Source organism: Oncorhynchus masou, chromosome 3 (genome assembly GCF_036934945.1).
Source record: "Oncorhynchus masou masou isolate Uvic2021 chromosome 3, UVic_Omas_1.1, whole genome shotgun sequence".
Taxonomy (NCBI): Eukaryota; Metazoa; Chordata; class Actinopteri; order Salmoniformes; family Salmonidae; genus Oncorhynchus; species Oncorhynchus masou.
The window spans coordinates 757,673-785,163 of NC_088214.1; the positions used below are offsets into that span (position 1 = coordinate 757,673).

Here is a 27,491-nt window from a genome sequence, read left to right on the forward strand (position 1 = left end):
TTGCCAAGCAGCAGGCCTATTGGAGTCCACAATAGCGATACTGCTCTCTGATGGTTAAAGTAAGAACTGGCATTGAACCCATTGATCTCAGTGGAGAAATATTGTAAAAAATATATATATATATATAAAAAAATGAAGGCAGTGGAAAATGAACACTTAACTGTGAAAATGACAACCATTGGTTTGAGAAAAGAGGGTTCTGATTTGGCTGGCTGCAAATGAAATCAAAGTTGAAAAGAAAGCAGATGTATTTCTCAGTGTTTTGGGTCTGAGTATGGATGAGTTGACCTAAGCAGAACTGACTGAAACTCTCCCAAGGCATTTCAAGCCAATTCTCATTGCAGAACGTTTTCTTGATGACACTCTCTGAGACAAGTGTGTATGTAGTCTCACAGAGGAAGCATATCACAGAGTGGCATTGACTAAAAAACAGTAGAATAGAATACGTTAAGCAGCATGTAAACATTATTAAAGTGACCAGTGATTTCAAGTCTATGTATATGGGGCAGCAGGGTTGAGTAACCAGGTGAGTGATTCCATGTCTATGGATATGGGGCAGCAGGGTTGAGTAACCAGGTGACTGATTCCATGTCTATGGATATAGGGCAGCAGGGTTGAGTAACCAGGTGAGTGATTCCATGTCTATGGATATGGGGCAGCAGGGTTGAGTAACCAGGTGACTGATTCCATGTCTATGGATATAGGGCAGCAGGGTTGACTAACCAGGTGAGTGATTCCATGTCTATGGATATGGGGCAGCAGGGTTGAGTAACCAGGTGAGTGATTCCATGTCTATGTATATGGGAGCTGGATGGAAGCTGGCTAGTGATGGCGATTTAACAGTCTGATGGCCTTGAGACTGAAAAACAGCTTCAGTCTCTTGATCCCAGCTTTGATGCACCTGTACTGACCTCGCCTTCTGGATGATAGCAGGGTGAACAGGCAGTGGCTCGGGTGGTTGTTGTCCTTGATGATCTTTTTGGCCTTCCTGGGACATCGGTGCTGTAGGTGTCCTGGAGGGCAGGTAGTTTGCCCCCGGTGAGGCATTGTGCAGACCGCACCACCCTCTGGAGAGCCCTGAGGTTATGGGCGGTGCAATTACCGTACCAGGCGGGGATACAGCCCAACAGGAGGCTCTCAATTCTGCATCTGTAAAAGTTTGTGAGGGTTTTAGGTGACAAGCCAAATTTCTTCAGCCTCCTGAGGTGTTGCACTTTCTTCACCACACTGTCTGTGTGGGTGGACAACTTCAGATTGTCAGTGATGTGTACGCCGACGAACTTCAAACTTTCCACCTTCTCCACTACTGTTCCATCGATGTGGATAGGGGCGTGCTCCCTCTGCTGTTTCCTGAAGTCCACGATCAGCTCCTTTGTTTTGTTGACATTGAGTGAGAGGTTATTTTCCTGACACCACACTCCCAGAGCCCTCACCTCCTCCCTGTAGGCTGTCTCATCATTGCTGCTAATCAAGCCTACTACTGTTGTGTTGTCTGCAAACTTGATGATTGAGTTGGAGTCGTGCTTGGCCACACAGTTGTGGGTGAACAGAGAGTACAGGAGAGGGCTGAAAATGCACCCTTGTGGGTCCCCAGTGTTGAGGATCAGCGGGGTGGAGATGTTGTTTCCTACCTTCACCACCTGGGGAGCCCGACAGGAAGTCCAGGACCCAGTTGCACAGGGCAGGGTTCAGACCCATGGCCTCAAGCTTAATAATGAGCTTGGAGGGCACTATGGTGTTAAATGCTGAACTGTAGTCAATGAACAGTATTCTTACATAGGTATTCCTCTTATGCAGATGGGATGGGGCGGTAGTCATTTAGCTCAGTTACCTTTTCATTCTTGGGTACAAGAACAATGGTGGCCATCTTGAAGCATGTGGGGACAGCAGACTGGGATAGAGAGAGATTGAATAGGTCCGTAAACACACCAGCCAGCTGGTCTGCACCATGCTCTGAGGACGCCGTCTGGGCCGGGGCTTGGCAAGGGTTAACACGTTTAAATGTCTTATGTCGGCCATAGAGAAGGAGAGCCCACAGTCCTTCGTACTGGCCGCGTCGGTGGTACTGTGTTATACTTAAAGCAGGCAAAGAAGGTGTTTAGTTTGTCCGGAAGCAAGATGTGTGTTACCCTGCCACATACCTCTTGTGTCTGAGCCGTTGAATTGCATCTCCACTTTGTCTCTATACTGACGTTTTGTCTGTTTGATTGCCCCACATCAATCTGCAGAGAAGAATGGGAGAAACTCCCCAAATACAGGTGTGCCAAGCTTGTAGAGTCATACCTAAAACTCAAGCCTGTAATCACTGCCAAAGGTGCTTAAAAAGTACTGAGTAAAGGGGCTGAAAACTTATGTTGATGTAATATTTCCATTTTTTATTTTTAATACATTTGTAAAAATTTCAAAATTATTTTTCCTTTGTCATTATGGGGTATTGTGTGTAGATTGATGTGGGGTTAAACATTTTTTTAATCCATTTTAGAATAAGGCTGTAACGTAACACAATGTGGAAAACATCAAGGGGTCTGAATACTTTCCAAATGCCCTGTACAGCATTATTAGAAGCCTCTTGCATCACATCATTATTAGAAGCCTCTTGCATCAAATCATTATTAGAAGCCTCTTGCATCACATCATTAATAGAAGCCTCTTGCATCACATCATTATTAGAAGCCTCTTGCATCAAATCATTATTAGAAGCCTCTTGCATCACATCATTAATAGAAGCCTCTTGCATCACATCATTATTAGAAGCCTCTTGCATCACATCATTATTAGAAGCCTCTTGCATCACGTCATTATTAGAAGCCTCTTGCATCACATCATTATTAGAAGCCTCTTGCATCACATCATTATTAGAAGCCTCTTGCATCACATCATTATTAGAAGCCTCTTGCATCACATCATTATTAGAAGCCTCTTGCATCACATCATTAATAGAAGCCTCTTGCATCACATCATTATTAGAAGCCTCTTGCATCACATCATTATTAGAAGCCTCTTGCATCACATCATTATTAGAAGCCTCTTGCATCACATCATTATTAGAAGCCTCTTGCATCACATCATTATTAGAAGCCTCTTGCATCACGTCATTATTAGAAGCCTCTTGCATCACATCATTATTAGAAGCCTCTTGCATCACATCCATCCCTCTGATCAGCTGAGGCAGTTTGTTTTGCATTTCACTCATAATAGTATTTGAAATACTATTAAACTCAATGCATTATATTATCTCATTTTAAATCCATGTTTTAAACAAAGGTTGAGAGTAGAACAACTAATTTGACTCATGTTTTATGAGAGCATGTACATGTTCAACACATACATTCACTGAGAGGGAAAACACAAAAGTGTGTAAATGTTCTGTTTCGCTGAAGCATCCATCCATCCATCCATCCATCCATTCAATCCATCCATCCATTCCATCCATCCCATCCATCCATCCATCCATCCATCCATCCATCCATCCATCCAATCCATCCATTCATTCAATCCATCCATCCATCCATCCATTCCATCCATCCATCCATCCATCCATTCCATCCATCCATCCAATCCATCCATCCATCCATCCATCCATCCATCCATTCCATCCATCCAATCCATCCATCCATCCATCCATCCATCCATTCCATCCATCCATCCATCCAATCCATCCATCCATCCATCCATCCATCCATCCATCCATTCCATCCATCTAATCCATCCATTCCATCCATCCATTCATCCATCCATCCATCCATCCATCCATTCCATCATCCATCCATCCATCCAATCATCCATCCATCCATCCATCCATTCCATCCATCCCATCCATCCACATTATGTATTGCAGGATATTTGACAGAATAATAACACCAATGGTTTTATGCAGCAGTGAGATACAAGCAGAAACTGTAAAAATTGACACAGTCTGGAATTATGCAATCAAACCAATCATTCAAGGTCATTCATTGATTCAGGATGTACATGTTGTTCTGGTAGAGTCTCTTCATCAAAGACCTCAGGTGAATCATCTATCGGTCTGATGTGCTGATCTGGACTGATGCTAGGGGATAACTGATCTCCAGGTGTGTCCGCTGCTAGGTGGATGCGTCTATGCCTGTCCAGATGCCCTTGTTGGATAAAGCTCTTCCAACAGAGGGAGCAATGATAGGGTCTTTCTCCTGTGTGAGTCCTCTGATGAGCCTGGAGGTGAGCCAGCTGGGAGAAGCCTCTCCCACAGTCAGAGCAGCAGTGAGGTTTTTCCCCTGTGTGGGTCTGGCTGTGCTTTTTCAGAGCCCCAGAGTTTATAAACGTCTTACCGCAGGCCGAGACAGCACAGACGTAGGGTCTCTCTCCTGAGTGAATCCTCTGGTGGTCCTTCAGAGCTCCTGGGTGGGAGAAGGTCTTCAGACACTCTGAGCAGTGGTACGGCCTCTCTCCTGTGTGAGTCCGCATGTGTTGGATCAGCTGGCCTGAGTTGGAGAATCTCCTTCCACAGTCAGAGGCAGAGCAGGGGTAAGGCTTCTCTCCTGTGTGAGTCCTGTGGTGTATCTGTAGGTGTTCTAACTTGGAGAAACTCTTGCCGCACTCTGTGAAAGTGCAGTGGAATGGCTTCTCTCCTGTGTGTGTTCTCTGGTGCTTGGCCAGGCCTCCTGGCTGACTGAAGCTCTTGCCACAGACCAGACAGTGGTACGGTCTCTCTCCTGTGTGGATCACCTGATGACTCCTCAGGTTGCCAGAGTGACTGAAGCTTCGCCCACACTCAGAGCAGTGATACGGCCTCTCTCCTGTGTGAGTACGCATGTGTCTCCGCAGGGTTGATGAGTTGTAGAAATACTTCCCACAGGCTAAGCAAGGGTAGTTGGTTTCAGTGGTGTGACTCCGGTGCTTCTTCTGCAGTGATTCTGAAGGGTCTATAGCCTGGTCTATACAGCCACCTGCAGGACAGGAGGGGAACAGCATTACTTTAGACATTTTTCATAGTGCTGTATTCAAATGTAGGATATTTTATTAGTTTTAAACATTACATAATTTAATTTATTGATTTTTTTTGTATAAACAATTCATCTTTAAACACAAAACAACAACCAATATACAGTACCAGTCAAAAGTGAAGACATCAAAACCATGAAATAACACATATGTAATCATGTAGTAACCAAAAAAAGTGTTCAACAAATCAAAATATATTTTACATTTGAGATTCTTCAAAGTAGCCACCCTTTGCCTTGATGATAGCTTTGAAGGTTTCTTCAAGTGCAGTCATAAAAACCATCAAGCTCTATGATGAAACTGTCTCTCATGAGGTCCGCCACAGGAAAGGAAGACCCAGAGTTACCTCTGCTGCAGAGGATAAGTTCATTAGAGTTACCTGCCTCAGAAATTGCAGCCCAAATAAATGCTTCACAGAGTTCAAGTAACAGACACATCTCAACATCAACTGTTCAGAGGAGACTGCGTGAATCAGGCCTTCATGGTCAAATTGCTGCAAAGAAACCACTACTAAAGGACACTGATAAGAAGATGAGACTTGCTTGGGCCAAGAAAAACGAGCAATGGGCATTAGACCCGTGTAAATCTGTTCTCCAGACACCCCTAATGTCCCCCTATCCTCCTCACCATGTACACTGATCTCCAGACACCCCTAATGTCCCCCCTCCTCACCATGTACACTGTTCTCCAGACACCCCTAATGTCCCCCTCTCCTCTCCTCCATGTACACTGTTCTCCAGACACCCCTAATGTCCCCCTCTCCTCTCCTCCATGTACACTGTTCTCCAGACACCCCTAATGTCCCCCTATCCTCCTCACCATGTACACTGATCTCCAGACACCCCTAATGTCCCCCCTCCTCACCATGTACACTGTTCTCCAGACACCCCTAATGTCCCCCTATCCTCCTCACCATGTACACTGATCTCCAGACACCCCTAATGTCCCCCCTCTCTCCTCCATGTACACTGTTCTCCAGACACCCCTAATGTCCCCCCTGCCCTCCTCCTCACCATGTACACTGTTCTCCAGACACCCCTAATGTCCCCCCTCTCCTCCATGTACACTGTTCTCCAGACACCCCTAATGTCCCCCCCCTCTCCTCCATGTACACTGTTCTCCAGACACCCCTAATGTCCCCCCTCTTCTCTCCTCCATGTACACTGTTCTCCAGACACCCCTAATGTCCCCCCTCTCCTCCTCACCATGTACACTGTTCTCCAGACACCCCTAATGTCCCCCCTCCTCACCATGTACACTGTTCTCCAGACACCCCTAATGTCCCCCTCTCCTCCTCACCATGTACACTGTTCTCCAGACACCCCTAATGTCCCCCCTCCTCACCATGTACACTGTTCTCCAGACACCCCTAATGTCCCCCCTCCTCACCATGTACACTGTTCTCCAGACACCCATAATGCCCCCCTCTTCTCTCCTCCATGTACACTGTTCTCCAGACACCCCTAATGTCCCCCCTCTCCTCCCCCTCTCCTCTGTTTACATGTCTGTTCTCAGCAGACACCCCTAATGTCCCCCCTCTCCTCCCCCTCTCCTCTGTTTACATGTCTGTTCTCAGCAGACACCTTAGTACTTCCAATAAAGGTTTATTAGTGGGCTGAAAAAGTGTGTTCTGTTGGCATTTCATCTCAATAGAAGGTGTTTCTATCTGGACATTCTGCCAACGTAGAGAAGAGCTGTGTGCCACAGACCTGACAGGCTTTCTACTGATGGTGTAGTTCAATCTAAATTACACAGAGACGGCCCAGAAAATCAGGTTTCAATTTATTAACAAGATTAAAACTCTACATTTTAGTACAAAGTACTTTCGTTCACAGTGCGTCCATCAAGGGGTGAGTGTGAGCAGTCAAAACAAAGGCCTGTTCTGATTGGCTGGCCTTGGGTTGAGTTTTCCTCTTCTAACCCTGGCTTCTTGCCATGGCAATGTCCTGGGGGGGTTGGCGGGTTGTCAGCAAATGTGATGAATTGGAATGCTGACTGCGAGCCTAATCGCCCAACATCAGAGCCCGACCTCACTAATGCTCTTGTTGCTGAATAGAAGCAAGTCCCCGCAGCAATGTTCCAACATCTAGTGGAAAGCCTTCCCAGGAGAGCGGAGGCTGTTATAGCAGCAATGTTCCAACATTTAGTGGAAAGCCTTCCTAGAAGAGTGGAGGCTGTTATAGCAGCAATGTTCCAACATCAGAGTGGAGGCTGTTATAGCAGCAATGTTCCAACATCTAGTGGAAAGCCTTCCCAGAAGAGTGGAGGCTGTTATAGCAGCAATGTTCCAACATCTAGTGAAAAGCCTTCCCAGAAGAGTGGAGGCTGTTATAGCAGCAATGTTCCAACATCAGAGTGGAGGCTGTTATAGCAGCAATGTTCCAACATCTAGTGGAAAGCCTTCCCAGAAGAGTGGAGGCTGTTATAGCAGCAATGTTCCAACCTCTAGTGAAAAGCCTTCCCAGAAGAGTGGAGGCTGTTATAGCAGCAATGTTCCAACATCTAGTGGAAAGCCTTCCCAGAAGAGTGGAGGCTGTTATAGCAGCAATGTTCCAACATCTAGTGGAAAGCCTTCCCAGAAGAGAGGAGGCTGTTATAGCAGCAATGTTCCAACATCTAGTGGAGGCTGTTATAGCAGCAATGTTCCAACATCTAGTGGAAAGCCTTCCCAGAAGAGTGGAGGCTGTTATAGCAGCAATGTTCCAACATCTAGTGAAAAGCCTTCCCAGAAGAGTGGAGGCTGTTATAGCAGCAATGTTCCAACATCTAGTGGAAAGCCTTCCCAGAAGAGTGGAGGCTGTTATAGCAGCAATGTTCCAACATCTAGTGGAAAGCCTTCCCAGAAGAGTGGAGGCTGTTATAGCAGCAATGTTCCAACATCTAGTGGAAAGCCTTCCCAGAAGAGTGGGGGCTGTTATAGCAGCAATGTTCCAACATCTAGTGGAAAGCCTTCCCAGAAGAGTGGAGGCTGTTATAGCAGCAATGTTCCAACATCTAGTAGAAAGCCTTCCCAGAAGAGTGGAGGCTGTTATAGCAGCAATGTTCCAACATCTAGTGGAAAGCCTTCCCAGAAGAGTGGAGGCTGTTATAGCAGCAATGTTCCTACATCTAGTGGAAAGCCTTCCCAGAAGAGTGGAGGCTGTTATAGCAGCAATGTTCCAACATCTAGTGGAAAGCCTTCCCAGAAGAGTGGAGGCTGTTATAGCAGCAATGTTCTAACATCTAGTGGAAAGCCTTCCCAGAAGAGTGGAGGCTGTTATAGCAGCAAAGGGGGGGGGGGGGGCAACTCCATATTAATATTAATGTCCATGATTTTGGAATGAGATGTTGGACCAGCAGGTGTCCACATATTTTTGGTAATTTCTGTTTGGCTGATGAGCTTCATCTATGGAAGAAAGGTAGTTGTGGAGGGTCACACGTCCTTAGCCTTTTCAGGGGTACACTCGATTGGACGACCAAGAATCCTCATGGAAGCCATAATGCCGTATGCATTCTCTGCCTGCGAGAACGAGAGTGGTGAAGGTTCAGGGCCCAGGTTTATTGACACACCTGTGAATGAGAGGATATTTGGCAGATACATACATGTCTGAGATACATTTGAATTATTATGATTATTATTATTTATATATATTTTTTAAACATCATACAATTTTCTAGAAACCATATTCCAAAAGCCTCATAGAGGTGAATACATGTATACAAGGGAAATTAGATTGAACATACCTGGATCCATGAGGTTCTCATGTGGAGGGAAAGCTGCATCTCCCAGGAAAACACAAGGACTTGTGGTGGTGGTACCTGGCAGGACAGCTGGCGGTGGTGGTACCTGGCAGGACAGCTGGCGGTGGCGGTACCTGGCAGGACAGCTGGCGGTGGTGGTACCTGGCATGACAGCTGGCGGTGGTAAATCAAGGGTCTTCTGCAGCAGTTTGGATCCAAAAGAACTCTTGAATCACTCCACCATTGCCCTCTCAGCCTTATGCCCCTACATCCACCATTATGCCCCTACATCCACCATTATGCCCCTACATCCACCATTAAGCCCCTACATCCACCATTAGGCCCCTACATCCACCATTATGCCCCTACATCCACCATTATGCCCCTACATCCACCATTATGCCCCTACATCCACCATTATGCCCCTACATCCACCATTATGCCCCTACATCCACCATTATGCCCCTACATCCACCATTATGCCCCTACATCCACCATTAAGCCCCTACATCCACCATTATGCCCCTACATCCACCATTATGCCCCTACATCCACCATTAGGCCCCTACATCCATTAGGCCTACATCCACCATTAGGCCCCCACCATTAGGCCCCTACATCCACCATTAGGCCCCTACATCCACCATTAGGCCCCTACATCCACCATTAGGCCCCTACATCCACCATTAGGCCCCTACATCCACCATTATGCCCCTACATCCACCATTAGGCCCCTACATCCACCATTATGCCCCTACATCCACCATTAAGCCCCTACATCCACCATTATGCCCCTACATCCACCATTATGCCCCTACATCCACCATTATGCCCCTACATCCACCATTATGCCCCTACATCCACCATTAAGCCCCTACATCCACCATTATGCCCCTACATCCACCATTATGCCCCTACATCCACCATTATGCCCCTACATCCACCATTATGCCCCTACATCCACCATTATGCCCCTACATCCACCATTAGGCCCCTACATCCACCATTATGCCCCTACATCCACCATTAGGCCCCTACATCCACCATTATGCCCCTACATCCACCATTAGGCCCCTACATCCACCATTATGCCCCTACATCCACCATTAAGCCCCTACATCCACCATTAGGCCCCTACATCCACCATTAGGCCCCTACATCCACCATTAGGCCGCCAACATCCACCATTAGGCCGCCAACATCCACCATTAGGCCCCTACATCCACCATTAGGCCCCTACGTCCACCATTATGAAGCCATAGCATCTTCTCTGTCTCTGTATGTGTGCTGCTAGGTACATAACATCTAGTAGATCCCTATTACATCAAATCAAAACTTTATTTGTCACATGCGCCGAATACAATGAGTGTAAACTTTACAGTGAAATGCTTACTTACAAGCCCTTAACCAACAGTGCATTTCAAGAAGGGTTAAAAAAATATTTATCAAATAAATTAAATTTAAAAATTATAAAAAGTAACACAATAAAAATAACAATAATGAGGCTCTATACAGGGTGTTACGGTACAGAGTCAATGTAGAGGCTATATACAGGGGGTACCGGTACAGAGTCAATGTGGAGGCTATATACAGGGTATTACGGTACAGAGTCAATGTGGAGGCTATATACAGGGGGTACCGGTACAGAGTCAATGTAGAGGCTATATACAGGGGTACCGGTACAGAGTCAATGTGGAGGCTATATACAGGGTATTACGGTACAGAGTCAATGTGGAGGCTATATACAGGGGGTACCGGTACAGAGTCAATGTGGAGGCTATATACAGGGGGTACCGGTACAGAGTCAATGTAGAGGCTATATACAGGGGGTACCGGTACAGAGTCAATGTGGAGGCTATATACAGGGTATTACGGTACAGAGTCAATGTAGAGGCTATATACAGGGTGTTACGGTACAGAGTCAATGTAGAGGCTATATACAGGGGGTACCGGTACAGAGTCAATGTGGAGGCTATATACAGGGTATTACGGTACAGAGTCAATGTAGAGGCTATATACAGGGGGTACCGGTACAGAGTCAATGTGGAGGCTATATACAGGGGGTACCGGTACAGAGTCAATGTAGAGGCTATATACAGGGGTACCGGAGGGGTACAGAGTCAATGTGGAGGCTATATACAGGGTATTACGGTACAGAGTCAATGTAGAGGCTATATACAGGGGGTACCGGTACAGAGTCAATGTAGAGGCTATATACAGGGTGTTACGGTACAGAGTCAATGTAGAGGCTATATACAGGGGGTACCGGTACAGAGTCAATGTGGAGGCTTTATACAGGGGGTACCAGTACAGAGTCAATGTAGAGGCTATATACAGGGGGTACCGGTACAGAGTCAATGTAGAGGCTATATACAGGGTGTTACGGTACAGAGTCAATGTAGAGGCTATATACAGGGGGTACCGGTACAGAGTCAATGTAGAGGCTATATACAGGGTGTTACGGTACAGAGTCAATGTAGAGGCTATATACAGGGGGTACCGGTACAGAGTCAATGTGGAGGCTATATACAGGGTGTTACGGTACAGAGTCAATGTAGAGGCTATATACAGGGGGTACCGGTACAGAGTCAATGTGGAGGCTATATACAGGGTGTTACGGTACAGAGTCAATGTAGAGGCTATATACAGGGGGTACCGGTACAGAGTCAATGTAGAGGCTATATACAGGGGGTACCGGTACAGAGTCAATGTGGAGGCTATATACAGGGGGTACCGGTACAGAGTCAATGTGGAGGCTATATACAGGGTATTACGGTACAGAGTCAATGTGGAGGCTATATACAGGGGGTACCGGTACAGAGTCAATGTGGAGGCTATATACAGGGGGTACCGGTACAGAGTCAATGTGGAGGCAATATACAGGGGGTACCGGTACAGAGTCAATGTGGAGGCAATATACAGGGGGTACCGGTACAGAGTCAATGTGGAGGCTATATACAGGGGGTACCGGTACTGAGTCAATGTGGAGGCTAAATACAGGGGGTACAGGTACAGAGTCAATGTGGAGGCTATATACAAGGGGTACCGGTACCGAGTAAGTGTGCGGGGGTACAGGTTAGAGGTAATTTGTACATGTTGGTGGGGGTGAAGTGACTATGCATAGATAATAAACAGCAAGTAGCAGCAGTGTACAAAGGGGGGGGGGTCAATGTAAATAGTCCGGTGGCCATTTGATTAGTTGCTCTGCAGTCTGATGGCTTGGGGGGTAGAAGCAGTTAAGGAGCCTTTTGGTCCTAGACTTGGCGCTCCGGTATCGATTGCCGTGCGGTAGCAGAGAGAACAGTCTGGGGTGACTGGAGTCTCTGACAATTTTATGGGCTACCACTCTTGTGTCGTCAGCAAACTTAATGATGGTGTTGGAGTCGTGCTTGGCCACGCAGTCGTGGGTGAACAGGGAGTACAGGAGGGGACTGAGCACGTACCCCTGAGGGGCCCCTGTGTTGAGGATCAGTGTGGCAGACGAATTGTTGCCTACTCTCACCACCTGGGGGCAGCCCATTAGGAGGTCCAGGATCCAGTTGCAGAGGGAGGTGTTTAGTCCTAGAGTCCTTAGGTTAGTGATGATCTTTGAGGGCTTTGGAGGACACTATGGTGTTGAACGCTGAGCTGTAGTCAATGAATAGCATTCTCACATAGGTGTTCCTTTTGTCCAGGTGTGAAAGGGCAGTGTGGAGTGCAATAGAGATTGCATCATCTGTGGATCTGTTGGGGCAGTATGTGAATTGGAGTGGGTCTAGGGTATCCGGGAGGATGCTGTTGATGTGAGCCATGACCAGCCGGTGAGAGCGGTCTTCGTGCCAGCATCGGTCTGTGTAGACGGCTACAAATAATACAGATCAGAACTCTCTTGGTAGATGGTGTGGTCTACAGCTTATCATAAGGTACTCTACCTCAGCCAAGCAACACCTTGAGACTTCTTTAATATTAGACATCGCGTACCAGCTGTTATTGACAAAAAGACACACACTCCCACCCCTCGTCTTACCAGAGGTAGCGTCTCTGTTCTGCCAGTACATGGAAAATCACGCCAGCTCTATATTGTCCGTTTCGTCGTTCAGCCACGTCTCGGTGAAACATAAGATGTTACATTTTTTTAATGTCACGTTAGTAGGATAATCTTAAATCGTAGGTCATCAATTTTATTTTCCAATGATTGCACGTTAGCAAGAAGAACGGGCGGCAGTGGGAGATTACGCACTCGCCTACGGATTCTAGAAGGCTGCCCGATCTGCGGCCCCTTTTCCTGTGGCTTTTTTTCACGCAGGCGGGGATCTGGGCCCGATCCAGTGAAAGGCGGGGATCTGGGCCCGATCCAGTGAAAGGCGGGGATCTGGGCCCGATCCAGTGAAAGGCGGGGATCTGGGCCCGATCCAGTGAAAGGCGGGGATCTGGGCCCGATCCAGTGAAAGCAGGAGTCTCGTCAGACTCATTAAAAGGAAAACACTTCTTCCAGTCCGTGGTGAGTAATCGCTGTTCTGATGTCCAGAAGTTATTTTTGGTCATAAGAGACGGTAGCAGCAACATTATGTACAAAAGAAGTTACACAATATACAAAACAAATGAACAAAATTGCACAGTTGGTTGTTAGAATGTAAAACGATGTTCTTTGGCGCCATCTTAGTCTTTATATGTGTTGCTAGGTACATCAAATCTAGTAGATCCCTATTATGTGTGTTGCTAGGTACATCAAATCTTCTAGTAGATCCCTATTATGCGTGTTGCTAGGTACATCAAATCTAGTAGATCACTATTATGTGTGTTGCTAGGTACATCAGATCTAGTAGATCCCTATTATGCGTGTTGCTAGGTTCATCAAATCTAGTAGATCCCTATTATGTGTGTTACTAGGTACATCAAATCTAGTAGATCCCTATTATGCGTGTTGCTAGGTTCATCAAATCTAGTAGATCCCTATTATGCGTGTTGCTAGGTGCATCAAATCTAGTAGATCCCTATTATGCGTGTTGCTAGGTGCATCAAATCTAGTATTCTAGTACATCAAATCAGGTTCCGTTTTAGGACGACTATTGTTTTCAATATCTATTTTACCTCTTGGTGATGTCATTCAGAGACATAATGTTAACTTTCACTGCTATGCGGATGACACACAGCTGTACATTTCGATGAAACATGGTGAAGCCCCAAAATTGTCCTCCCAGGAAGCCTGTGTTTCAGACATAAGGAAGTGGATGGCGGCAAATGTTTTACTTTTAAACTCGGACAAAACAGAGATGCTTGTTCTAGGTCCCAAGAAACAAAGATATCTGCTGTTGAATCTGACAATTAATCTTGATGGTTGTACAGTCGTCTCAAATAAAACTGTGAAGGACCTCGGCATTACTCTGGACCCTGATCTCTCTTTTGACGAACATATCAAGACCATTTCAAGGACAGCTTTTTTCCCCATCTACGTAACAATGCAAAAATCAGAAACTTTCTGTCCAAAAATGATGCTGCTAACCAACAAAGCATTACATGGGCTTGCTCCTACCTATCTTTCCGATTTGGTCCTGCCGTACATACCTACACGTACACTACGGTCACAAGACGCAGGCTTCCTTACTGTCCCTAGAATTTCTAAGCAAACAGCAGGAGGCAGGGCTTTCTCCTATAGTGCTCCATTTTTATAGAATGGTCTGCCTACCAATGTGAGAGATGCAGACTCTGTCTTAACTTTTAAGTCTTTATTGAAGACTCATCTTTTCAGTAGGTTCTATGATTGAGTGTAGTCTGGCCCAGGAATGTGAAGGTGAACGGAAAGGCACTGGAGCAACGAATCGCCCTTGCTGTCTCTGCCTGGCTGGCTCCCCTCTCTCCACTGGGATTCTCTGCCTCTAACCCAATTACAGGAGCTGAGTCACTGGCTTACTGGTGCTCTTTCATCCCGTCCCTAGGAGGGGTGCTTCACTTGAGTGGGTTGAGTCACTGACGTGATCTTCCTGTCCAGGTTGGGGCCCCCGCTTGGGTTGTGCCGTAGCGGAGATCTTTGTGGGCTTTCCTCTGCCTTGTATCAGGATGGTAAGTTGGTGGTTGAAGATATCCCTCTAGTGGTGTGGGGGCTGTGCTTTGGCAAAGTGGGTGGGGTTATATCCTGCCTGTTTGGCCCTGTCCAGGGGTATCATCGGATGGGGCCACAGCCCCTCCTGTCTCAGCCTCCAGTATTTATGCTGCAGTAGTTTGTGTCAGGGGGCTAGGGTCAGTCTGTTATATCTGGAGTATTTATCCTGTCTTATCCAGTGTCCTGTGTGAATTTAAGTATGCTCTCTCTAATCCGCTCTCTTTCGGAGGAGGACCTGAGCACTATGTCCATGCCTCAGGACTAACTGGCATGATGACTCCTTGATGTCCCCAGTCCACCTGGCCGTGCTGCTGCTCCAGTTTCAACTGTTCTGCCTGCGGCTATGGAACCCTGACCAGTTCACCGGACGTGCTACCTGTCCCAGACCTGCTGTTTTCAACTCTCTAGAGACAGCAGGAGCAGTAGAGATACTCTGAATGATCGGCTATGAAAAGCCAACTGGAATTTACTTCTGAGGTGCTGACCTGTTGCACCCTCTACAACCACTGTGATTATTATTATTTGACCCTACTGGTCATCTATGAACATTTGAACATCTTTGCCATGTTCTGTTATAATCTCCACCCAGCACAGTCAGAAGAGGACTGGCCACCCATCATAGCCTGGTTCCTATCTAGGTTTCTTCCTAGGTTTTGGCCTTTCTAGGGAGTTTTTCCTAGCCACCGTGCTTCTACACCTGCATTGCTTGCTGTTTGGGTTTTTAGGCTGGGTTTATATAATGCACTTTGTGACACCAGCTGATGTAAGAAGGGCTTTATAAATACATTTGATCGATTGATTGATAGTAGATCCCTATTATGCGAGTTGCTAGGTATATCAAATCTAGTAGATCGAGGGCAATTCGCACAACTATCATTATCTCGCCAAGTCAAGTGTCTCTCTGTGTACACTATTATATCACATATAGAACAATGAGACAGATATTTCACCGGATGTATAAATGTCAAGCATCTGCCTGCTCACTGGCCAGCAGTGGGAGAAGACGACAGAGATGGATTTTGGCCTACATTCTGCACATTTTCTCATCAATTTAAACATTTGAGTCAATACAGTTTTCTGTTCCCAAAACTAGAATATGTTATGAACAGAGTGGACTACATTTAGTAGACTTTACCTTCTGAAAAGGTTTTTAAAAATAGCGTTGCTTAGGAGGAGTGCAAAAGAGAATTAAGTTATAGCACACACCAGAGTAGGCGTTCCTTAACGGAAATATGCAGATGAATGCCAGAACACGCCAATAGGATCTCTGGCTCTGCCCACCTCCTTACTTGTTCTGCCCACAATGACTCATTTGTTCCCTTTGGAAACAACAGGCTGTAGCCTATCTTCTTTCAGTTGTAAAAATCTTTGTTTATATTCTCCAGTACGTTTCTTCCTTGTTTGGTTATTGTCGCTTCCTTGTTTGGCCGTAGATGGCTATTACCAGCTCACCGCCCTCTACTGTTCCTGGGTAATATTGCTGCTTTCCCCCTTATTTTTTTTGTTTTTCAAGCGAACGTCATTTTAGGGACCATGCGAGTATACTCGTTCGGTTCGTCAGCCGAACTGAAGCATGCCGACACCGGCTTTAGTGCCTACAAAAATACGCCATAAATATTTCTCTCTATTATCACCCAATCAGACTTACTGTGTTCTTCTAGGTGTTCTTCTAGGTGACACGGTACCTCTTCTTGTTCCTCTTTCACACACCAGGACAGCCCTATTTTAAACAGAATAAAAAAACAGATAGGCTATAACAAGAAATAATATCACAAGAACATACAGTTTAGCTACATGGATCCATTAAAACTTACTTGGTTCAGCTAAATAATCCACTACCTCTCCGTCTTCATCCTTCACCACAACGTTGATCCCGAGTACCGCATCAGAGTCCACTGGGTTGATTGATACCATCTCTGCTGTTTCTCGTTCTGTGTTTTTACCATCTATGTTACTAGGCTAGCTAGCTATCTGTCAACGGTGAGTTATGTAGCCGATAAACTCTACGAATTTCACAGTCTCATGTAGAACGAAAACCAACGGCTAAACCTAAATCATATTTTCTACAAACAGGGAGCTACTTGAAAGACTTGTTTTGTTGTTTGCTAAAAACTTTCCTCTCCTCTTTTCTTACCGGACCAAGTTTTACGACACAGCCTAAGCGCATTGCATTGTGGTAGCTGTTGTTTTGAATGTTGGTGCGTACCAACTGAGCAAGTACATTTAAAAAATGGTAAAAACATAAACTAGCTTTTCACTGCTAACTAAACCGTAAACGAATAGGTCTCTACAGTTTCATATAGTGGTCATTATCTCTTTATATCGTGTAATAGTTCCGCCACGCAGGATATAAACTTCTAAAAGTCCCCCCCACTCCCCCTTCCTTTCTGAACAACTACTGTTCGTCCATCCTGTCCACTTCTTTTGGATCGTCGGATTACAGCAGGGTGCACGCCGGCAACTCCGACTCAACTATAAAACCTCGATTAAAAAAACACAGTGAGTCAAACTAACTCATTATTTTACACCTCCAAGTATCTATAGTTGAGTGGAATGTTCTTTTAGTTAGAAAACATTTTAAACGGGGAATATTTAATAGCACGTGGCCGAATAAGTAGCAACTTTCGGCATGCCAGACTTCAGCTGAAGTTACCCTGCAGAGTTTTCCCTGCCACACATCAAACCACAAATCGGAGACGCCAACGCACAGCTGCAATTGACTCCACTAGTTACTTGCAAGGACTTGCTCTTTATCAACTAGTAATGTCCTTTCAAGGGGAAAACAACACGTTTGCATGACAATCAAGTCCAATATGAAATGGAGCAAAGCTCTTTTATCCAGAATTGTTTCGAGTTTTTTTGTCATGTCTGTCATGAGAAACTCATATGTATACGTATATACTGTACTCTATATCATCTACTGCATCTTTATGTAATACATGTATCACTAGCCACTTTAACTATGCCACTTTGTTTACATACTCATCTCATATGTGTATATACTGTACTCGATACCATCTACTGTATCTTGCCTATGCTGCTCTGTACAATCACTCATTCATATATCTTTATGTACATATTCTTTATCCCCTTACACTTGTGCATATAAGACAGTAGTTTTGGAATTGTTAGTTAGATTACTTGTTGGATATTACTGCATTGTCGGAACTAGAAGCACAAGCATTTCGCTACACTCTCATTAAACATCTGCTAACCATGTGTATGTGACAAATAAAATTTGATTTGGATTTGACCAGATGTACCATGATGCTATTGGAAGCCACGACCACTAGACATGTACCATTATGCTATAGGAAGCCACGACCACTAGACATGTACCATGCTGCTATTGGAAGCCACGACCACTAGACATGTACCATGATGCTATAGGAAGCCACGACCACTAGACATGTACCATGATGCTATAGGAAGCCACGACCACTAGACATGTACCATGCTGCTATAGGAAGCCACAACCACTAGACATGTACCATGATGCTATAGGAAGCCACAACCACTAGACATGTACCATGATGCTATAGGAAGCCACGACCACTAGACATGTACCATGCTGCTATAGGAAGCCACGACCACTAGACATGTACCATGCTGCTATAGGAAGCCACGACCACTAGACATGTACCATGCTGCTATAGGAAGCCATGACCACTAGACATGTACCATGCTGCTATAGGAAGCCACGACCACTAGACATGTACCATGCTGCTATAGGAAGCCATGCCCACTAGACATGTACCATGCTGCTATAGGAAGCCATGTTGGTTAGCAGCATCATTTTTGGACAGAAAGTTTCCATGATCACTAGACATGTACCATGATCACTAGACATGTCCACAACTTCCAACAGTTTTTAAAGTCCAACAAAAGTAATACATCCAAATCTAATATTTTTGTAATTGTTCAGCTAATGAAAACGCCTGAGTTAAACAACACTGAAAGCAAATATATTTCTAATGAAAATGTATTTAGCAATCTTTTCTGAATCTTGTTTCTTGTCATTATTACTTGTGTATGAATATTTTATGTACTCATATTTGGATAAGCTAAAATTACTGAAGTATAGGTTTTATTTTTCTAAATATTTGTGCATTAATGATCAGCAGGTTTTGGTAATGAGTGTTCCATAGTTTGCCATTGTAAAACTGTACTGATCTCTTAGATTCTGTAACCCAAATCTACATCAAACTGTCACTTGTTAATCCTAAAATCAAATCAAATTGTTTTTGTGAAATGCCTGTACCCGTACAGAGTCAATGTGGAGGCTATATTCAGGGTGTACCGGTACAGAGTCAATGTGGAGGCTATATACAGGGTATTACGATACAATCTGGAGGCTATATACAGGGGGTACCGGTACAGAGTCAATGTGGAGGCTATATACAGGGGGTACCGGTACAGAGTCAGCGTGGAGGCTATATACAGGGTGTACCGGTACAGAGTCAATGTGGAGGCTTTATACAGGGTGTACCGGTACAGAGTCAGCGTGGAGGCTATATACAGGGGGTATCGGTACAGAGTCAATGTGGAGGCTATATACAGGGGGTACCGGTACAGAGTCAATGTGGAGGCTATATACAGGGTGTACCGGTACAGAGTCAATGTGAAGGCTATATACAGGGTGTACCGGTACAGAGTCAATGTGGAGGCTTTATACAGGGTGTACCGGTACAGAGTCAGCGTGGAGGCTATATACAGGGGGTATCGGTACAGAGTCAATGTGGAGGCTATATACAGGGGGTACCGGTACAGAGTCAATGTGAAGGCTATATACAGGGTGTACCGGTACAGAGTCAATGTGGAGGCTTTATACAGGGTGTACCGGTACAGAGTCAGCGTGGAGGCTATATACAGGGGGTATCGGTACAGAGTCAATGTGGAGGCTATATACAGGGGGTACCGGTACAGAGTCAATGTGGAGGCTATATACAGGGTGTACCGGTACAGAGTCAATGTGAAGGCTATATACAGGGTGTACCGGTACAGAGTCAATGTGGAGGCTTTATACAGGGTGTACCGGTACAGAGTCAGCGTGGAGGCTATATACAGGGGGTATCGGTACAGAGTCAATGTGGAGGCTATATACAGGGGGTACCGGTACAGAGTCAATGTGAAGGCTATATACAGGGTGTACCGGTACAGAGTCAATGTGGAGGCTTTATACAGGGTGTACCGGTACAGAGTCAGCGTGGAGGCTATATACAGGGGGTATCGGTACAGAGTCAATGTGGAGGCTATATACAGGGGTACCGGTACAGAGTCAATGTGAAGGCTATATACAGGGTGTACCGGTACAGAGTCAATGTGGAGGCTTTATACAGGGTGTACCGGTACAGAGTCAGCGTGGAGGCTATATACAGGGGGTATCGGTACAGAGTCAATGTGGAGGCTATATACAGGGGGTACCGGTACAGAGTCAATGTGGAGGCTATATACAGGGTGTACCGGTACAGAGTCAATGTGAAGGCTATATACAGGGTGTACCGGTACAGAGTCAATGTGGAGGCTTTATACAGGGTGTACCGGTACAGAGTCAGCGTGGAGGCTATATACAGGGGGTATCGGTACAGAGTCAATGTGGAGGCTATATACAGGGGGTACCGGTACAGAGTCAATGTGAAGGCTATATACAGGGTGTACCGGTACAGAGTCAATGTGGAGGCTTTATACAGGGTGTACCGGTACAGAGTCAGCGTGGAGGCTATATACAGGGTGTATCGGTACAGAGTCAATGTGGAGGCTATATACAGTGGGTACCGGTACAGAGTCAATGTGGAGGCTATATACAGGGTGTACCGGTACAGAGTCAGCGCGGAGGCTATATACAGGGGGTACCGGTACAGAGTCAACGTGGAGGCTATATACAGGGGGTACAGAGTCAACGTGGAGGCTATATACAGGGGGTACAGAGTCAACGTGGAGGCTATATACAGGGGGTACAGAGTCAACGTGGAGGCTATATACAGGGGGTACAGAGTCAACGTGGAGGCTATATACAGGGGGTACAGAGTCAACGTGGAGGCTATATACAGGGGGTACCGGTACAGAGTCCATGTGGAGGCTATATACAGGGTGTACCGGTACAGAGTCAATGTGGAGGCTTTATACAGGGTGTACCGGTACAGAGTCAGCGTGGAGGCTATATACAGGGGGTATCGGTACAGAGTCAATGTGGAGGCTATATACAGGGGGTACCGGTACAGAGTCAATGTGAAGGCTATATACAGGGTGTACCGGTACAGAGTCAATGTGGAGGCTTTATACAGGGTGTACCGGTACAGAGTCAGCGTGGAGGCTATATACAGGGGGTATCGGTACAGAGTCAATGTGGAGGCTATATACAGGGGGTACCGGTACAGAGTCAATGTGGAGGCTATATACAGGGTGTACCGGTACAGAGTCAATGTGAAGGCTATATACAGGGTGTACCGGTACAGAGTCAATGTGTAGGCTTTATACAGGGTGTACCGGTACAGAGTCAGCGTGGAGGCTATATACAGGGGGTATCGGTACAGAGTCAATGTGGAGGCTATATACAGGGGGTACCGGTACAGAGTCAATGTGAAGGCTATATACAGGGTGTACCGGTACAGAGTCAATGTGGAGGCTTTATACAGGGTGTACCGGTACAGAGTCAGCGTGGAGGCTATATACAGGGGGTATCGGTACAGAGTCAACGTGGAGGCTTTATACAGGGTGTACCGGTACAGAGTCAGCGTGGAGGCTATATACAGGGGGTATCGGTACAGAGTCAATGTGGAGGCTATATACAGGGGGTACCGGTACAGAGTCAATGTGAAGGCTATATACAGGGTGTACCGGTACAGAGTCAATGTGGAGGCTTTATACAGGGTGTACCGGTACAGAGTCAGCGTGGAGGCTATATACAGGGGGTATCGGTACAGAGTCAATGTGGAGGCTATATACAGGGGGTACCGGTACAGAGTCAATGTGAAGGCTATATACAGGGTGTACCGGTACAGAGTCAATGTGGAGGCTTTATACAGGGTGTACCGGTACAGAGTCAGCGTGGAGGCTATATACAGGGGGTATCGGTACAGAGTCAATGTGGAGGCTATATACAGGGGGTACCGGTACAGAGTCAATGTGGAGGCTATATACAGGGTGTACCGGTACAGAGTCAATGTGAAGGCTATATACAGGGTGTACCGGTACAGAGTCAATGTGGAGGCTTTATACAGGGTGTACCGGTACAGAGTCAGCGTGGAGGCTATATACAGGGGGTATCGGTACAGAGTCAATGTGGAGGCTATATACAGGGGGTACCGGTACAGAGTCAATGTGAAGGCTATATACAGGGTGTACCGGTACAGAGTCAATGTGGAGGCTTTATACAGGGTGTACCGGTACAGAGTCAGCGTGGAGGCTATATACAGGGGGTACCGGTACAGAGTCAATGTGGAGGCTATATACAGGGGGTACCGGTACAGAGTCAATGTGGAGGCTATATACAGGGTGTACCGGTACAGAGTCAGCGCGGAGGCTATATACAGGGGGTACCGGTACAGAGTCAACGTGGAGGCTATATACAGGGGGTACAGAGTCAACGTGGAGGCTATATACAGGGGGTACAGAGTCAACGTGGAGGCTATATACAGGGGGTACAGAGTCAACGTGGAGGCTATATACAGGGGGTACAGAGTCAACGTGGCGGCTATATACAGGGGGTACAGAGTCAACGTGGAGGCTATATACAGGGGTACCGGTACAGAGTCCATGTGGAGGCTATATACAGGGTGTACCGGTACAGAGTCAATGTGGAGGCTTTATACAGGGTGTACCGGTACAGAGTCAGCGTGGAGGCTATATACAGGGGTATCGGTACAGAGTCAATGTGGAGGCTATATACAGGGGGTACCGGTACAGAGTCAATGTGAAGGCTATATACAGGGTGTACCGGTACAGAGTCAATGTGGAGGCTTTATACAGGGTGTACCGGTACAGAGTCAGCGTGGAGGCTATATACAGGGGGTATCGGTACAGAGTCAATGTGGAGGCTATATACAGGGGGTACCGGTACAGAGTCAATGTGGAGGCTATATACAGGGTGTACCGGTACAGAGTCAATGTGAAGGCTATATACAGGGTGTACCGGTACAGAGTCAATGTGTAGGCTTTATACAGGGTGTACCGGTACAGAGTCAGCGTGGAGGCTATATACAGGGGGTATCGGTACAGAGTCAATGTGGAGGCTATATACAGGGGTACCGGTACAGAGTCAATGTGAAGGCTATATACAGGGTGTACCGGTACAGAGTCAATGTGGAGGCTTTATACAGGGTGTACCGGTACAGAGTCAGCGTGGAGGCTATATACAGGGGGTACCGGTACAGAGTCAACGTGGAGGCTATATACAGGGGGTACAGAGTCAACGTGGAGGCTATATACAGGGGGTACAGAGTCAACGTGGAGGCTATATACAGGGGGTACCGGTACAGAGTCCATGTGGAGGCTATATACAGGGGGTACAGAGTCAACGTGGAGGCTATATACAGGGGGTACCGGTACAGAGTCCATGTGGAGGCTATATACAGGGGGTACCAGTACATAGTCAATGTGAGGGGGCACCAGTTTCGAGGTATTTGAGATAATTATTTGAGATAAATCACTGATCTTAATGCAATTGACAAACACCCCTTATTTTAGCGTAACTAGAGGTACTGTTATTATGTGTATTTTCAAAATTTGACTTGGTGCCACTGAACACGCCGATTGGCACGTGTTTTTCTGTTGCTCATTAGAAAAACAAGACTTCGGTTTAGGTGTATTTCCTCCAAATCCCCAGATTTGATCAGATCAGAAAGAGACAATCTGTAATTCATTTGAAGGTTTTGCCGAGGAGGTCTTAGTCACGCAATCTGACATCAAACTAATGCGTCTGGTGCAGTATTTCCCACGTAATATATGTGACGTGTTGTCTTGTGTGAACAATGTCAGCGCTGATTGGCAGGTCTGTCTCACTGTCTATTGGACAGAGAGCAATCAACGCAGCTGTTCACCCCATGTTAGTTGGCAAACGGACCTAGTGGTTAGAGCGTTGGACTAGTAACCGAAAGGTTGCCGGTTCAAACCCCCGAGCTGACAGGGTACAAATCTGTCGTTCTGCCCCTGAACAGGCAGTTAACCCCACTGGGGCCGTCATTGAAAATAAGAATTTGTTCTTAACAGACTTGCCTCGTTAAATAAAGGTAAAATAAAAAAAGAAATAGTAGAAAGTAATAGTAAAAACACTTCCATTTACCTGTTGTGACGCACAGATGTTCCAAACTTTGTTTTAGGCCAGACTGACAATATGACAAATTATCATATTTACACTTCGTAGTCAATTTTGACACAATAATAAATGTTTCTGGCTCATTGCAACAGACTGTTTTGAAAGGGATTTGTTGCTTTTTAAAGGCAGTCACTCTTTAGGCATGAAGTGACTTAAAAAATGAAAACATAATTCTCCAAACTCATTAATATTAGGATGTGGATACGGGTATCTAAGGTATTTTATGTGTTTCCAAGTTGAATGGGATCCCAAATGGCATAACATGATCTGCCTATAAAGAATCTGAGGTATTCAGGTATTCACCCCTTGGATTTTATACATTTTATTGTTAAAGTGGAATTAAAATTAATGAAAATAAATATACCTTGATGTGATAAGTTATTCACCAACGAGTCAATACCTGTTGGAAAGGCTTTGGCAGTGACTACAGCTGTGAGTCTTCTTGGGTGTGTCTCGAAGAGCTTTCCACACCTGGACAATATTTGCCCATTATTGTTGAAAAGAATCTTCCATCTCTGTCAAGGTGTTGAGGATCATGGCAAACAGCAATTTTCAACTTTTGCCATAGATTTTCAAGCAGATTTAAGTGAAAACGGTAACATGGTCAGTCTGGAGTATTCACGGTCTTCATGCTGTTGTATGTTATTGTCCTGCTGAAAGGTGAACTAATCTCCCAGTGTCTGGTGTAAAGCAGACAAACAGGTTTTCCTCTAGGATTTTTCCCTGCGTTCCATTCAGTTTATTTTTATCCGGGAAAAACTATATCAAGAATAGCCATGATGCAGCCACCACTATGCTTCAAATCCAGTATGTATTGGATTTGCCCAAACATAACATTTTGTATTCAGCTCATGCTGCCCCTTCAACACGCAGCAGTCCAGCCTTTCGAAATCCGTTGATGATAGTGGATTTTTTGGACAATGCTCCACGCTGTCAGGACCCACTGGCAGACTTGACCATAAGTTGCTCTTCGCCTGCGGCCCGTTTTAGTGAAGGATTTCTCCCCACTTGTCATCCAAGCCTCCCACTGAACAATGAGCGCCACCTTAAATGCACGATTTACACTGATGACGAGTGGCTGCAAATACTTTGGGCCATCTGCTTTTCTTCCCTCTGAAAGCTTTTGTTGTCTTTCTGCACTGTCAGTTCCTCACGCTGCTGTTTCCAACGTCTTATCATCGACTCATTAAGGCCAAGCTCCCATGCAGCAGCTCTATTTCCTTTTCCAACAGCCAGATCGATCGTCTTCAACTTGAAAGCTGCATCATATGCATTTCTCCGTGTATTTGCCATGATGAGGGTGACAAAATGACTTCCGTAATCAGAATGATGGGAAGTTTGAGCTCGATTTACGTCACATTATGTGACGGTGCTCAGTTTTTTGGCGGCATGAATCTTGTGAAAGCGGGAAAAATCCATAAATTAGCCGTGTCATTGTATAAACCGCGAGGTTCAAAGCGTGGGAATAAAGTAGCGGCTTATAGTTCGGAAATTATGGTAAAAATATATGATGAAGCCGGATGTGGAGGTCATGGACTGCCGTGGTGACACGTGATCTGCGGTTGATTGGCCGGTTGGATGTACTGCCAAATTCTCTAAAATGACATTGGAGGCAGTTTATGGTAGAGAATTTAACGTTAAATTATCTGGCAACAGCTCTGGTGGACATTCATGCAGTAAACAAGCCAATTGCGCGCTCACTCAACTTGAGACAAACTGCACATTTTTAAGTGGCCTTTTATTGTCCCCAGCACAAGTTGTACCTGTGTAATGATCATGCTGTTTAATCAGATTCTTGATATGCCACACCTGTCAGGTGGATGGATTATCTTGGTGAAGGAGAAATGCTCACTAACAGGGACGTAAACAAATTTGTGCACAAAATGTGACAGAATAAGGTTTGGAACATTTCTGGGATCTTTTATTTCAACTCATGAAACATAGGACCAACACTTAACATGTTGGGTTTATAATTTTGTTCTGTGTAGTATTTTAGTATATGTTGACATCAGCAAACCGCTCGCCCACACAACACCATACACGCCCGGTACAGTTGAGAGCTTCTCCAGCGTTCATATGAACGTTCCTGTTGCGCCTGGTACCTGCTACTATACCCCGTTCAATGGCACTGAAATATTTACATTTACATTTGTCATTTAGCAGACGCTCTTATCCAGAGCGACTTACAAATTGGTGAATTCACCTTCTGACATCCAGTGGGACAGCCACTTTACAATAGTGAAGTCTTGCCCGTTCACCCTCTGAATGGCAATCTGTGTCTCAAGACATAATCCTTCTTTAACCTGTCATCCTCCGTCTCTACACTGACTGAAGTGGATTTAACAGGTGACATCAATAAGGGATCATAGCTTTCACCTGGATTCACCTGGTCAGTCTGTCATGGAAAGAACAGGTGTTCATAATCAAATCCATTTCAAATCCAATTTTATTTGTCACATATGCCAAATACATCAGGTGTAGACAAAAGCCACACTCGCGCTGACATATCGGTCATAGACTGCTGCTGGAAAATCTTGTGTTAAACCACCTGCTATATTGCGGATAAAGTGTTCGGTTAGACAGTTAACTAAGAGGGTGTTTTAATGGAAGCCTCTCCAACATAATCCAGGTAGAATCAGGAATTCCCCAGGGCAGCTGTCTAGGCCCATTACTTTCATCAATCTTTACTAATGACATGCCACCGGCTTTGAGTAAAGCCAGTGTGTCTATGTGTGTGGATGACTCAACACTATACACGTCAACTACGACAGCGACTGAAATGACTGCAACACTCAACAAAGACCAGTTAGTTTCAGAGTGGGTGGGAAGGAATAACTTGCTCCTAAATATTTATAAAATTAAAGGCATTGTATTTGAGGCAAATCATTCACTAAACCCTAAACCTCAACTAACCTCTAATGTGGAAATTGAGCAAGATGAGTTGACTAAACTGCTTGGAGTAACCCTGGATTGTAAACCGTCATGGTCAAAACATATTGATACAACAGTAGCTAGCTGGGGAGAAGTCTGTCCATAATAAAGTGCTGCTCTACATTCTTAACAGCACTATCAACAAGGCAGGTCCTACAGGCCCTAGTTTCTACCTTCCTAACAGCACTATCAACAAGGCAGGTCCTACAGGCCCTAGTTTCTACCTTCTTAACAGCACTATCAACAAGGCAGGTCCTACATGCCCTAGTTTCTTAACAACACTATCAACAAGGCAGGTCTAAGTTTCTACCTTCTAGTCAGCACTGTCAACAAGGCAGGTCCTACAGGCCCTAGTTTAGTCACACCTGGACTACTGTTCAGTCCTGTGGTCAGGTGCCACAAAGAGGGACTAAGGAAAGTTGCAACAGGGCAGCATGGCTGGCCCTTGGATTACACAGAGAGCTAACA

At 45.6% G+C, this 27,491-nt stretch overlaps 1 protein-coding gene and 1 pseudogene across 1 annotated transcript; one reads left to right on the top strand and one right to left on the bottom strand.

The window, feature by feature from the left end:
* Positions 1-3,506: 3,506 nt before the first annotated feature.
* LOC135508516 (zinc finger protein 79-like) lies at positions 3,507-16,627 on the bottom strand. The gene is made up of 3 exons (XM_064928773.1): positions 16,619-16,627; positions 16,428-16,499; positions 3,507-4,925 (listed from the first exon to the last, which is right to left on the bottom strand). Exon 3 carries the CDS (start codon positions 4,789-4,791, stop codon positions 3,940-3,942), a length of 852 nt encoding a protein of 283 aa, XP_064784845.1. The 5' UTR covers positions 4,792-4,925; positions 16,428-16,499; positions 16,619-16,627; the 3' UTR covers positions 3,507-3,939.
* Positions 16,628-17,170: 543 nt separating this feature from the next.
* LOC135508509 (elongation factor 1-delta-like) overlaps positions 17,171-27,491 on the top strand; it is a 43,969-nt pseudogene continuing 33,648 nt past the window's right edge.

Bases quoted from the DNA above. Each gene is read 5' to 3' on its own strand.
- LOC135508516 (XM_064928773.1), bottom strand. From the start codon at position 4,791: ATGCGTACTCACACAGGAGAGAGGCCGTATCACTGCTCTGAGTGTGGG.